The 15947-nt window shown below is 29.3% G+C and overlaps 1 protein-coding gene across 1 annotated transcript; it reads right to left on the bottom strand.

Annotated features, from left to right (window-relative positions):
• Positions 1-1017: 1017 nt before the first annotated feature.
• On the bottom strand, positions 1018-9376 carry LOC135962013 (odorant receptor 42b-like). Its single transcript, XM_065513687.1, has 3 exons — positions 8626-9376; positions 2507-2864; positions 1018-1191 (listed from the first exon to the last, which is right to left on the bottom strand). Exons 1-3 carry the CDS (start codon positions 9372-9374, stop codon positions 1096-1098), a joined length of 1203 nt encoding a protein of 400 aa, XP_065369759.1. The 5' UTR covers positions 9375-9376; the 3' UTR covers positions 1018-1095.
• Positions 9377-15947: the final 6571 nt, after the last annotated feature.

The raw sequence follows: 15947 nt of genomic DNA on the forward strand, positions 1-15947 counted from the left end.
AAATTATTGATATTTTAAAAGAAAAATATTTTTACTCATTTACTTGGTGTAGGGTATTATATGGTCGGGCTTGACCGACCATACTTTTTTACTTGTTTTTCTATACCACTGTGTGTCGCTTGTGATAAAATTCGTTTACTGTAAAATGTAAACATTGACTTACGATAAAATCTTACCCCCTATAATTTTGAAGTTATTAACAATTTTTATATTCTGAGAACACTAAAACAGCAGTCGGTCCATAAAATTTTAATTTTTGCAATAAAAAAAATTTTTAAAATGTCGCTTACGATAATTTGGCGCTAAGGGCTCGATATATTGGAAACATTATATTTTCACCCACTGTATATTCGAAGTTTCATGTAAAGATGGATTTAAGTTATTAAATTTTTATTTTTATTTATCTAATTGTTAATATAATTTATGTTGTTACCGTTTCCAGTTTATTCTGAAGTTACGTTAACAATTTTTAAATAAAATTATCAATTAAATTTAAATATAAATGATGTTGAAACCGTTAAACCGTTTTAGAATTTGAAATTAATTAATAATTATAACCAAAGAGAATGCTCTACAGAATATAAGTCTGCATTCCTCCATCTTAATGAATATATTTTGTGGTGGGTATATAAGATTTGCTATAGCCGATTGCAATTGCACTTTTAAATTTTATACAAGTTTTATCTATTTTAATGATGATATATATGTACATTCTTTAAATTTAATTTGCCATCCCTGGTTCTAGTACCCATTCTCGTAGAATGTGCGTGTAAATAGATGATGTTTCTTGCTGTCAAATTGTAATCCCGGTGGATTTGTGTGTGCCTGTTGCAACAGATGTGCCCTCAGCATTTCCGAAAACACATCTCCATTTAGAGAGATTTTCTTTTTATGAGTCTTTTAAAGGGGAAAGAGTTAATAAATGAAAATCTTATAAAGAAAAAATCAACAAGTTAACAAACAATTTTAATTAATTTATTTTGTGTTATTTTATTTGTTTTTGGTGGATTTTCAATAATACTAATAATATTTATTTCAACATGTGCATGAATGAGTTTTATTAAAATATAGTGGTGCATAATAAAAATAAAAGCTTTAGGGTAACTTTTCTCCTGTTACAGACTCCTTTAGATTTTGACCAAAATCCATTTGCTTCATCAATGTGTAGACTGAAAATGCAAATTTAACAACCTGAAATTGAAATTAGAAGATCTATCAAAATATATCACAATCAAAATTATAAAATTGTACAATCCCAATAAACTAAACGATATCGTAACCAGAGTTTCCAAACAACTAGTAAAATTTAAAACAGCGATTTCGGGTTTAAAACATTTGGTAATTTTTGGTAGGCACAAGAATCATTTGTTAATATAAAAAGTACTCTATAAAGTATGTTTCTCATATGTTGAAAACTCTGTGATGAATATTTAATTTCATTTTATTACAATTACTTAATAAATGATATTAGTTTGATATTTTCTCGCAGTCATAACGCAATTTGAAGTTTACTTTGTCAGAAGAAGAAAGGTTTCCAAATATTGATTAGAAGGTGCCTTACCTAGCATATATTCTTCATAAAATAGCAAAAATAAATAATTATTAATATTTTGTTTTGTATCCCTTTAATTCTCTAATCTATGTCTCAGTTACTCAGCAGAACCAACATTTATTCAAAATAAGGATAATTTTAATTATAATAATATTTACATCGAATTTTTATAGTAAAATATTCTGAAAAATACAGTAAGTAAATGAACGAAATCCAATTAAATATTGTTATCAAAATAAAAAAACAAATCGTATTAAATTCCAACAAACAAAACATTTTTTATGCCCACAATCAAAATATTTGTCGCAGACCACCCATATTAGTATATATATTCTGGGTCGTCATAAGATTTCAATAGGAGTTAGCTACGTCTATCTGTCTGTGATAGGGCCCTAACGAAAGTAGCTACATAGCTGTTGATAAGGTTTGTTTGGTATTGAAATTGGCCAATATCAGTCCATGATTTCACATAGCCCACATAAAAATCTCCCTCCTGGAATACTGTTCGAGCAGCCATAGATATGTTGATTATGCGGCAATCCTTAAAATATTGCACAAACTCCGAAATTATACAGTAAAGTATGGCGAAAATCAGGCAATATTTAAATCGTGATGAAATTGGACCGAAACTAATTTTATATGAACATACATTTTTCTACCAACTTTCGTGAGGATCGGTTCAGAAATATATTTTATTCGCACATATGTAGGGTATACAAAATTCGGTACAGCGAAATATAACACTCTTACTTGTTATTTTGCTATTTTTTACTAGGAATATTTTTTCAAATACAAAATAGTGAAATAGAAAAATATTTTCTCTTGAAATGTCTGCTAGATTTTACTTTTTTTCGTGTGAGAAAAGGGATATTTGAAAAAACTTATAACATATTTTTTGTAACCTAACACACTTACATACATACATATTATTATTATTAACAATCCTATACTTACGTTAATATTTGAATTCATTGTTATTGGAAATATTTTCATTGCAGTAAGGATCAATGTCTTCTGAGTGTGCAGCAAAAAGAATGCGATCATCTGTTTGAAGCGCGGCTCTTCGCTGGGCCAATCTGAATGAAATATCGCCAATGATAAGTTATCGCTATCGTCCATCAAAGAATTTGCTAAAAAGCTACATGGAAATGTTTCGGCCAGTATAGAAGCAACGTATAACATAGATGCGAATATGGCCAATATGTCAGCAAATAGAACAATGTGAATGGTTGTAATACCCAAAATAAGACCGATGATCAAAAATTGTACAAACATTGTTCCAGATATTACGGGTGAGAATTTGTTGTAAAGACTGAAAAAAAACCATTGCAATGTTATTGATAACGACTAAATTAATCAAACTGTATTGAATGATCTGTTGAAGTTAGTGTATTAATACCGCCTAAGGGATTAATGCTATTTAGATGTTGCTGCAAAATATGTGAACGAATATCATCTATAAAAATTTAATTATTGGTCAATATATAGACTTTTTAAAATATTTAAATTTTCTCAAAATTAATCGTAAAAGTGACAAACTCCCAAAATAAATATTGGTATTTAGTCATTTTCATTTCGTTTGGGTATTTTGACATGATTATCTAGTTATGGTTCTTTATGAAATATCGCTGAAATTTCAAAAATTAAATATAAGAATGAAGTGCAGATTGTGATGTCCAACTCAAAAAACATTTCAAGATTTGCATGCATGATTAAAAGCATCAAGTATAAAAATGTATTTGTTTTTTTTTACACAAAATTTAGAAAATACTGTCAAAATACACAAATTTGTCAATGAAAATTATTTTAAATAAAACTCCAACCATAAAATAATTATAAATATATACCCTTCACCAAATTATACAAAAAATACTTTTTTTTTAAAATATTTTTATTTAAAAAAAATAATTTTTTTTTTAATTTTTAATAAAATTTAGTTTGGAAAAATAATTTATGACCAAAAAAATTTTTTTTGATGAAACAAAAATTCGGGTTAAAAAATATTTATCCCGATTTTGACCCATTGTAGGTCCAATTTACTATATCTATCACTAAATATCCGTATTGTCTATATTAATGACTTAGTAATCCAGATATAGATCAAAAATAGGGCAAAAATCGAGGTTGTCCCGTTTTATATCTCAGCCATTTATGGGCCAATGGGTATAAAAAGAATGACATTTGTCACACCATTCCCTCTTGCTGTACTCAAATTGGTTCAGATTATTTGCAATTAGTGGGTTCTTATGTTTTCATGACTTTTCTTTTTTTGCAATAAGTGCGTTCGCGTACTTTCCAGTAAAAATTATACAGTAACTTTAATTTAGTGCGTAAAAATACATTTACTCTCAATACTCTCAAAATATCCAAAAAAGTATGCGAACCACAATTTGTAAAAATTAGTTGTATTTTATTATAAATCAATTTAAAAAGTTTGTTTTGTATTATTTTACTTCTTTTCTTTGCAAGACTTGTAAATTGTGTTAATTTTCAACTTTTTTGTTTTGTTTACATTTGCAACAATCACCCCTATTATGTAAGTCGTTGTCGACACAAATTCACGTGGACAGCAAAAAAAAATGCTATATGTTTCGTCGATATCGATAACAACTGGTTACTATTGACAGAATTTTGTAATTTTATAAGTCGGGTTAAAGTACAAAACGCTGTCAATAGTTAATAATTCGGATCGATATGGGCGAAACATATACCATTTTTTTGCTGTCGACATAACTTTGTGTCGACAACGACTTACATAATAGGGGTGAATATGTTTTAAACATATTTTTTACTGGACAAAAAATGTCCAGTAAAAAATATCATGATCTCTATCTACGAACTGTCACTTTTAACACTCTCTCGTTACAAGTTTTTAAAAGTAAACGAACGGAATCCCGTAACATCCAGTGATAATTTGTACAAATTATTACAAATTATCAAGTACGCGAACACAACTAATATCATGGAATTGAAAGAAAATAATATTAAAATTACATGAATGACAAGTTTATATCAAATAGCCAATTACAGAATGAAAAACTTTTTATTTTTAAATAAAATAGTGAAAATTGTTTGAAAGCATAAAATGTGAAGAAAACGGAAAATAAGGTCTTTTTTAATATAAAATAGTAACAGAAAAAGTACAATCGTATTAAATGTTTCATCCCTGGGGCCTATTTCACTAAACTACAATTCTACAAGTTTACAAGTTACAATCACAAGTCTAATTCTTACAAGTGCTGATGAATTATGTTTCATTAAAATTTTCACAGCACTTGTAGCTTTTTGCACTTGTAAACTACAATTTCTACAATTACAAGTTCTTGTACATATATATTGTGATATTAATTTTACAATTCTTATTTATTATTACTCGAAATGCTAAAATATCCCATAAAAATGCAATATAACATATTTCAATAATATTTCTTATCTAAAAAATATTTTTTAACCCGAATTTTTTTTTCACCAAATAATAAAAATAAATACTTTTGCAATTTTGGGTACTAATTTAGAATTGTCTACATATGATTAGATTTCCAAAGTGGCTATTCCCAAAGGCAAAAAAAAAAACAAGTAAGAAAGTATAGTCTGTGAAGCCCGACCATATGATACCCACACCAATTGCCTTAAAATTAGGTGGCATAACTTCTGTATATATGAAACCTATTTAATAGTAAACAAAATAAATAAATCGTTACTTTAATATAGAAAGCCCCTAATTCGTGTTTTTATAAGCCCAGATTTTTGATTATTTCGATAAATGGTCCAATCATATATCATATTTAACAAAAAAATTCGGCTTAATATTCAAAATTTTGGATTTTGTGTTTATTTTAACTAATTTTTTAAAAAAATAGTTAAAAATCAAATTTTATTTAAATTTATCATTCACTTGTAACTTGTAAAAATTTTTCTGAGGGTCTCCGTCGACCCTAAGCTTTTTTTCTACAATTCTTTTGGTTTAGTGAAACAAAACCACTTGTAGAAGTATGACTTGTAGACTTGTGACTTGTAAATTCACTTGTAGCTACAAGTGACAATTTTACAAGTTCACAATTTTACAGGCAAAAACTCTTGTAACTGTGGACTTGTAGCTTAGTGAAATACGCCCCTGGTCTCTATTGTCACTAAACTTCCACTCAATAGGCAATGGAGCTACGGTTTTGATATCAGATGTCGAGATTATAATAAATTTCAAAATTATCCAATATTTCATTAAAAATTTAAATTTTAAATAAAATTAATTAACTTACATATAATCAAAATATGTACAGTCAGCGTCTAAAGAAAGTGCACAACTTGTTTATACATTTAAAACATTTTATTTACATATTAAAAAACTATTTGTTCTCCAGTTCTAGTATATTTAACAAAACATTTAATTGTTCTCTTGCAATATATAAACAAAAAACTAAACTAGTTCAACTGCAACAAAAACAGTAACAACAAAACCAAAAATACTCCATTTTTAACGCGTCAAAAGAAAGTGTACAGTTTAGGGAAATTAGAAGAAAAAACGTGTTTAGTATTTTATTTGACATATTTTGGGTTTTAAAACAGTTTCAAGCCTCCTTGGCATTGTTTCTACCAATTTTGATGTCACCGATGTTGGGATGTTGAACCACTCTTCCTGCAGGATTTCGTGTAGAGAGTCATTGCTGGTAATATTTCATTTTCTGATCTGTCTGTCCAAATGCTACCACAGATGTTCAATGGGATTAATGTTCGGTGACTGTGGGGGTTGTTCCAGTTGTTTCGGTGTATGATACAACAACCATTCTTTAACAAATTAAGAAGTATGCTTCGGATAGTTGTCCTGTTGGAAGATCCAGGTTCGGTCTAGATTTAATTTTCTATTGATGGGTTCCATATTTTCTATAAGAATGTTTAGGTAATCGGTTTTGCTCATCAAACTATCAATAAATATGAGTTTTCCCATGCCACTTGCCGCCATACACCCCATGCTTTACGGTGGATAGTACATTTTTTGGTCGAACTCTTGATTTTTGCTTTTCCAAATTTTACTTCCGAAAATCTCAAAGTTGCTTTCGTCCGTAAACATCACATTATTCCTAAACAATTTTCTTGGTTTTTATACCTGTTTGCGAATTCTCGAAGTCGCTCTTTATTTCGTTTGGAAATGTGGGGTTATTCTCTCGGAACTCCACCATATAGAGCATTTGGGTGTAGCGCTCGGCGAACCGTACTGTTACTAACTCTCACTCCAGACGAATCTGTTAATTCTTCGCATAATTTTACTGCACTTACTGTGAATACTTTCTTCACTGCTCTTACAATCGATCGTATTTCAAGGTTGTTAAGGCGTTTTGGTGTTCCGGCACGTTGCTGATCTTCTAAAATTCTAAATTTTTTTGTTTGCCTATAATTTTTTTTACAGTATTATGGCTTCTTCCTATTATAGAGGAGATTTCACGTGACGATTTGCCTTCATTTTTAAATTTTATGACTTACTTTCTTGTTTCAATTGCAGTTTGTTTTCCCATTTTGGTTTTAAAGTTCTCGCGATCAAACAAGAAAAGCTACTATCTTAAAATCTCATGAGACTAGCAGCAAGATCCACAAAAAATTATAATCTAGGCAAAAATAAAGAATAACAATATATTTTTTTATGTAGCTAGAAAAATCTTATTACAATTCTAAATGTGTACACTTTTTTCTGACGCGTTAAAAATGGAGTATTTTTGGTTTTGTTGTTACTGTTTTTGTTGCAGTTGAAATAGTTTAGTTTTTTGTTTATATATTGCAAGAGAACAATTAAGTGTTTTGTTAAATATACTAGAACTGGAGAAAAAATTGTTTTTTAATATGTAAATAAAACATTTTAAATGTAAAAACAAGTTGTACACTTTCTTTTGACGCTGACTGTATATGTAAATAAGTGACCACTTAAAATCGGTACGGATTAAAGCGAACATAACTTTGAAACAACATATGTTAACACTTTAAACATGAAATTAAAGGTAATTCATTAAGCTTTTAAAAAAATATAACTGTAGGTTTATATGTCTTTATTGCAAATAAATTTTCTGGATTTTCTTTTTATGCCTCCCATTAATAGCTGCACAACTTTTCTTCCCACTTCCACCGTTATTCCAGTATATTTATTCCACTTTGTTCCCATCAAAATCTGGTTATTTACTGTACCTGCACTCTTTTTCAATTTACGTTTAACAATTGCCCAATATATCTCGATTGGGCGAAGATTTGGGCAATTTGTTAAATTGATGTGTTTTGGTATAACATCAATATTATTCTCATTATACCACTTCATAGTTGTATTTGAGTAATGACAACTTGTCATTGAGTAATGACAACTTGGCTAAAACTTTGTATCAGATGTGTGATGTCTTATAAATGACAGCAATCGCTTTTCCAAACTCTCTTTTTATATATAATTCTGAAAATTCTTTAAAACCTTGTCTGAAAAGCTTGACTCTTCAAACCGCAGCTGCGGATTGCCTGCCAAATTAATATTTTTGTTAAATTTTACGTATTCATATTTAAAGGCCACACAACCTCGAGCTGCCGAGATGTAAAATTTTTGACCTGATATCTGCCAAAAATCAGATTTTGGCTATCTTTTAACCCGAAAAAATCGGATTTTCTAGATATTTGTGCACACTTTTATCTCTAGCTTATTTTTCCATTGTGTCTACACTTTTTAAAACTAAACATAAAATGACTTGCAATTTATTATAGAATAACGGCTGATTTGTTGTTAAAAACATATGTAAATCCATTTTGATAACAGTGGGCGTTGTTATGATTACTACAGACTTTAAGTGACCACTTCTTTATTTAAAATGTATTAATAAACTAGTGTTATTTCCAGAGAGATCAACTGCTTCCTGATTGAAATTTAAGAATCTGGATTCGTTAGGATTTTATGAGCGATTTTAGCATTCTAGCTTTAAAATGCTCTTAAAGTATCCAAAATCCGGAGACTTCGGGATTGGCATTCTTACATTTAGTTCTCAAGGAAAAAGACCTGGGTACCCACATATACATATATGTTTCTCATGATATTTGTGGATTAACAATATACTTACGCCATTATATTTTTGTGATCAATAACACACTGAACAAGTGCTTCGTATCGTTCATTGCTGCTGAGTGATGAGTCTTGTCCCAATTTATTGATGCGACGAGTCAGTATTTGCAAATGTGTTCGTATGATCGTAATGAATATAACTGGGTATGTGTCCATCAAAGCCTGCTGATAACAATGAAAATCAATCATAAAGTATTCAACACCAGCCTGTATAACAAAAAAGAGCGTTCTATTAGTCCAATCCATAAAGGGATTAAATAGTTGATACGGTGGTTTTCCATTTATAACTGATGTCAGGAAAGTACTACTTGCATACGATAAGAATAGTCCTGTAAACATTAAGTTGGTTCGATTGCTAAAGGCCACAATTTTTCGGATTTCTATTTTGTCTTCAGGTTCACTGATTCGTAAATCTAGCTGGTCCATATATTTAATGCTGGCTAAAAGTCTTCTATAGAGAAACAGAAATACGAACATCTTTAAGCTGCAGCCGAAACAATTTACTGATATCTGAAGTGATGTTAGGAATTCACTAGGACTAAAAGAACTGCTACGAATCAAGAAACTCAATAAAAATCCAATTGGCATGTAGACGGTAATAAATGCATTCATGAATATGGTCCATATATAAAATAGCACTAGGTTTTCCTTTGGTGGCAAATATCCAATAATCATAAGGCCTTGAAATAAATACACACAACAATCCTTCGTTTTTGGTTGAGGGCCGTCCAATTTCAATGTTGCCATTTCGAAAATGTTTCTAAAAATATATTGAGCATGTTCATTATATATGGAATACAATTCTTATTTAAGAGTTGAGACTTTAAACTCCACTTGCTTAAAATGCTTTAGAAATACATACATACATACATACATATGTATATGAGAAGAATTGAATCCCTTTTCGGTGTTTGTGAAGAGTTTTAAGCCGATCATTTGATTTTACCTTTTGAAGACTGCCCTGACATTTTACATACATTAACTCTCGTAAATAACAGAAGACAATTTTTTTTCTTCAAAAAAAAAACTTAAAAATTATTTGAAAACTAAGTGATTTTGATATAAAAATAAACAGGAAACATAAGTATTCTAATAATTTATTTAATTTTATTGATCGAATCCATCACAAGGTGGACAGCATTTGGATTTCTGATTTCAATAATATTTACCACAGTTATTCAGCCCAATTATGAATAAAAAATCCGCGAGAGGTTTTTCCTTTTCAATGTCGAAAATGAGAAAAGTGAAAAATTCAAGTGATTTTTTAGTTTTAGTTAGTTTTCAAATAATTTATAAGATTTTTTCATACAAACACTTTAAAACTGTTTCGGCAGTGTTTCTGAACCAGGCTCTTATAAAATTATTACTCGAATCGTATACAAAATATTTAAAATATGAATGGGATTCTCTCCATATAAATTTTATACTCTGCTTATACCTTTTAAGATTGGTTAATATTATGTAGTGAAATATACGTTTATAGAAAATTGAAGTAATTATACATACTTTTTAGATAATTTCTTAAGAAACTGCAAAAAACCTTCCTTCAGTTTCATTTTTTATTTCGTAATTTTACGTCTTGTCCGATGTTGGCTTTTAATGGTTGAAATTAATGAAAATCTCCGAAATTCTTAAATCAATCCAAATTTTTCGTTTGTTGTTTTTTTATATTCTAAAAAATAAATAAACAAAGAAAAATGTTTTTGTTTTTATTTTCATAAAACTAAATGGTTCTGGGTGGTTTTTTATTATTTTTCCCCCGATTTTGATGTTAAATTTTTGTTTATATTGACTTTTTTGTGTAGTTTTTTTTATGTTTTACTTCAGTCGCAGTTGTTAGTTTTTATTGAAATTTTCTTCAATTTTATGATTCCTTTTTTTGTGTTTTTGTTTTTTTTTTGTTGCTTAAAAAGATAATATTTATGTATGTATGAAAGTGTGTGTGATTTTATATGACGCACATGATGAAGATCAACCCATTCCTTAAAAGAAGACATTCACTCACACATACATTGTGTGGAGAAATAATTGTAAAGAATTATTTACAGAAGTATATAGAGATAGCTACAGTTATGGCCAAATGTTAAGGTCTAAAATTGTTCTCCATCATCTAAAAACCAATGCTGCTAATTTGACCATATGTTTTGGGTCAAGGCAGTAATATTTCCTTTCTCCTACTCAATTTCTTATCTTTCTAAACGACCTTCTTTGTCAAACTTCCAACCCTATACATATATTCATTTGCAGATGACAACATCATTTGCTATTTACAATGTCTCAAACAATTGTCCGATCCCCATACAGCTGATATAATAAATTCGATTATAATACGAAAAATACTTACCCGATTCGAATAAAATAAATGTCCAAAAAGTGATTATAAAAATGTCCATTTGATAGTAAAATAAAAAAAGTTTCACTTTTATTTTTAACAAAAAACTTAAAAATATTTATTTTTAATATTTTAAAAGAACATTTTAAAGCTAGCTCCACTGATTTGGGCATACAAGGCGACTATTGTTTCTTGCACGACAACGACCCAAATAAGCAAATGCTGAAAGATGTCATCGTTCAAGAATGGTGGAATATTGGTGCAGAAACTGTCAAGGACTTTAGCGGGGATGACCAGATGGCAACGCGTATTTATGATGGCAATGCCTGGCTGAGCCGGTAGACGGGCGTAAAGTTCACCATCTAGCCATCCCAAGTCGGTGAGCAAAAAAAAATGAAAAAGAAAAAAAAAAAAAACAAAACAACTGATAGTAATTTCTCTCTTATGTTGGTCTTAATTTTTGTAAATTAAAAGTCATCGCGACCTTCTACTTCCCTGGCTGCAGCTGTTCTTATGCTGCTTGGCCTGCCCACCCTCTTCCTTGGCAAAACTATGGCCCATTTTATTTAGGTTTGCCCCTAATACAACCCCTACATTCTGAAAATTAACTCACTTACCTCTTAATACCGCTACTCCATTTCCACTTTTACCGCTGACAGAGTATAAATGTTGACTCCGGGAGAGTTTGTCGTCCGTTCATGTCCTAGGGTCTGTATGCTCTGTACGAAACTGTCCAAAACTCACCTTCATCTAATTTGTCCTCTAGTCTTAGTAGTCTAGGTTGGGTTAGGTGAATTAAAGGTTTGTAGTGTATTATCTTTGTTTATTTAAGGGTTTTGTTTAATGTGAAGTAATATGTATGTGTATATTTGTGCAAATGTGTGTTAAATGATGTTTTTTTTTTATATCTTTGTTTTAGTTATATTTTAATTTGTTTTGTTTATAGATTTTTGGTAATTATTCGAATTTTTATATATATAATTTGAAAGTAAATTTTTTAATTAGACTTAAGTTCATTTTTTATTATAATTTATTTGTAATAATTCAAAGAATATCACTCAATATAAAAAAATCACGTCTCATCCGTTCGACTTAGATTTTTCCAAAAAAAACTCCCCAAAAAAAAAACAAAAAACTCAGTTCCTCTTCTTCCTCCTCCACAACTCTCCACTCCTTTCCCGCCTTTTTCTGCCATCTTTTTTCTTTTTTTTGTGTAAACATTCTAGCAGTTTACAAGGTTGCATTCTAATGTAATAGTCGGTTGCATTCATTCATCCTCTTATTACATTAGAATGCAACCTTAACCCGTTCAGGGGAGACATGACAAAACTACAGAAAAACTGGCTGTATATACTTTACTCCATCTGATCTCCTTAGAAAGCGCGTAGGTGCTTATCGGTAACAGTAGGGTATCCAGCTCTATTGACTCATTGGAACATCGTCGCAATTTGGGTTGTGTTTCACTGTTCTACCGAAACTACAATGGTATGGCTGTTGAAATTAGGTAACTTGTTTCCGAAACCCGTAGTTTTTAACGCAACACACGTTCTTTGTGTTGTCGACTGGACAGTGGATCGCACAACAGATTACAGGGAAAATTCGTTCTTTAGCCGTACTGTCCGTATGTGGAATAAGCTTCCTCCTGAAGTCTTTCCTGTCACATTCAATGTAGGAAAATCAAATGTCCTAGTTTTTTGAAAATGGAATTTTATGATTTTTTTCAAATAAAATGCAACCTTTAAAAGTTCTGTTTATGTACTTATGACGGTTATGTACAATAATATTTGACCACCACTGTACGTATATTATACACTTGTGTATAAAGATTGCCCTGATTTTTTATTTTTTTTATTTTGTAAACGGCTTACATTTTAATGAGTCTTTGAACTAAAAGTAGTATTATGTTGATGTGGCTTCTAATATATACAATCACATGTATATGTAGCAAATACACTGGTTTAATATAAAATTCAGAATAATTTGAAATTTATCCCTTTCCTAAACCACCTCAATATATTCAAATTTGGTAATATTGAAAACTAAAGACAGATTTGTGTTTAGTTTTGAGAACAATGTTAGAACCTCATTAAGAAAAAACCTTTTTTTAGTTGTAAAGTTTAAGATAAATTTGAGAATTATGTTTGAATTATGTTTAAGATAAATTTGAGAATTATGTTTGCGATCATATGAAACGTTATATTTTATGTTTGTTGGGTAAGAACAATTTACATGATGACAAGTGAATGTGTAATTTACATACATTAATACATATGTATTTACATGAGAAGTAACAAAGTAAGTGTCAGTCGGTGGCAGTTGATGTTGATGATTATGAACTTTCATTGTTGATTGATCTATGCGACCGTGTAAATTATCAGTTTTTACTTAGTTGCTGTTTCACTTACTCCTAACGCTGTTCTATTTGTGCATCTATATGTATGTATTTGAGTGTAATTACATAAACTCACAATCAGCCTTAATGTGTTTTCCCAAACTTTTTCTTAAACAAATAAACAAAGAAGAGATTTGTATTTCAGATTTTTGTGTCTATGGCATTTTCCGGTTTATTTAAAATAATCTGCATAAAGATTGACTGGCGTATTATTTTTATATCCTACTTGTGATGTTTTACTACAACACGTGCAGATCCCATATATGTCTATACAATTGGCTTTGACAGACAAATGCTAATTTCCCTTTGTAAATATGTACATATGAATAATATAGATTGTATATACATAAGTACATAATGTCGTCATATTAAATTAGGTGACAATGTGACTATATTCATTAGGGTGGATCGATTAGGCAATCGATATTGTGCCATCGACTTTTCGATAGCTTTAGGCATGAGGAAAGCAACTTTCCACTAAGTCATATCACAAATATTCTTTTCGAGGCGCCCAAATTTCAGAAAAATAATTTAATTTTTCTCAAAAAAAAAAGAAAAAAATCGGCTGATTTATTTATTTTTTTAAATATTACCTTAAATGTAAAACCACTAAAAAAACCTTAAAAATAAAACCACTTTTTTACATTTTTGGAAATTTGGCTCCTCGAAAATTATTTTTTTGATATGACGATAGTGATTTTTATTCCTCATGCTAAAAGCTTTCGAAAAATCCATGGCACAATTGGTCAATTCACAAGGTCTCTTATCATGTCATATTGTCCTAATATTTCACGTCTCGGCGAATCGGCACAGATATCTGCTGGTTGGTTACGATAACACAATAAACGTAGCATACAGAGTAGTATTATTTTAGCACATTTTTTGCTTGAGAGGCAATAACAACATTTTTAAGCCATTGTGAAATATTAGGACCTTGTGACAATATGACATGAGAGACCTTGTGAATTCACCAAATATAAAACACAGATCAAAGAATTGAATAGGTATTATAAAAAATATTTATAATTCAATAAACTTTAGTTCCCTAAAGTCCTTTATAATAATATTTGTATGACATAAATTTTGAAAGCATAATTACAATATAATATAAAATTTCGAAAATTATATAATTAAGGTTAAACAAATTACGTGTAAACATTTCTAATAAGAAATTCTGAGAAAATTAGATACCATTGTTGTAATTGTGCTTTCAAAAATAAGGTGAATGGTGAAAGTGAGAACAGGAATAACCCTGAATGTTACCAATTCATATAATAATTTTATATCCAGACAATTAAACTTTTAATTGAGTTATTACTACAGGAAACTAATACAGTAATGAAGTTTGAAGTAAAATTCAAACTCATTTTCATCTATAAAAAAAATAAGGTATTTTTTACAGTTTGCAATTCCGCCATTGAGATAGTGATAATAGCTAAATAAGGTATTTTGGCACATTCTTGTATATTTGTTAACCCTTCTATAATTAAAAAAATCAGTCATTTATTTGTACATTTTAAAAATATTCACCCAAACTATGAAAGAAATTTCAAAGTTAATTTTCTTTAAAGTCGACTTTATTTTAAAATACAGCTTTTATCATGATACAATAATTGCAGAAGGTATAATCACTAGGGATAGTTTTCAATATTTAGCCCTATAATGTCAAACTTTGATTTTGATTTTTTTCATATTTTCTTTTGTTTTACGTTGCAAGAATTGTATAATTGAGAATTTGTTTTCTACTGAGTGTACCTTATAAACTTCAAAACTTTTTCCAACATACATATAGTCTAGAGTTGGGCATAATCGTTCTTTTTACTGATTGGTCGTTTTTGTTCAGAACAAATAAATGATCAAGTTCGTTCTTTTTGTTCAGTTGTTCACTTCTATTCCGTGGTGTTTGACTGAACTAAGTGAATGAAAAATTGCTCTCTTAATGTTTTTGCTGTGAACAAAAAGAACAGGTCACTTCTGCTTTTGGAATAAGAATTTGGCATATTATAACATGATTTTAATAATAAAGAAAATAAGGAATTATATAAAATTCAAACAACATAAATCCCATTTAAAAGCGTTTTCAAAATATAAATTTCAAACATCTAAAGTAATGTCAGATGACCAAAAGAATAAAGTGAATAAAAAGAACAATAAAGAACAAGATGATTGAACAACTTCACATTGTTCATTTGACTGAATTGTTCAATTGAACTTGTTCGTTCATGAACAACCCAACTCTAATATAGTCACCTAAAATGCAAAATAACGTAACATTACTTTTCATAAGTTTATGGGAGAAGCAAAAAACGATATAAAATGAAAACTACTTGATATATTGAAACAAAATTTTCAAATCTGAATTACAATGACTCCAGAAATATATTTTATGTAAAAACTAATTTTTCCAAAGCACCCTTTAAGATATGTGGCTTACGTTTTTTTGAATTGTTATTTTCTGAAACAAAATAACGTAACATCAATATAAATTTTGTATGAAAAAATAAAAACTTAAACCTAATTAAAATTTACTTTCAAATTATAAAAGCAGTTTATATATACATTTTTATACCCTTCAGCTTCGTGAGAAGGGTATATA

This window comes from Calliphora vicina, chromosome 5, assembly GCF_958450345.1.
Source record: "Calliphora vicina chromosome 5, idCalVici1.1, whole genome shotgun sequence".
NCBI classification, from domain to species: domain Eukaryota; kingdom Metazoa; phylum Arthropoda; class Insecta; order Diptera; family Calliphoridae; genus Calliphora; species Calliphora vicina.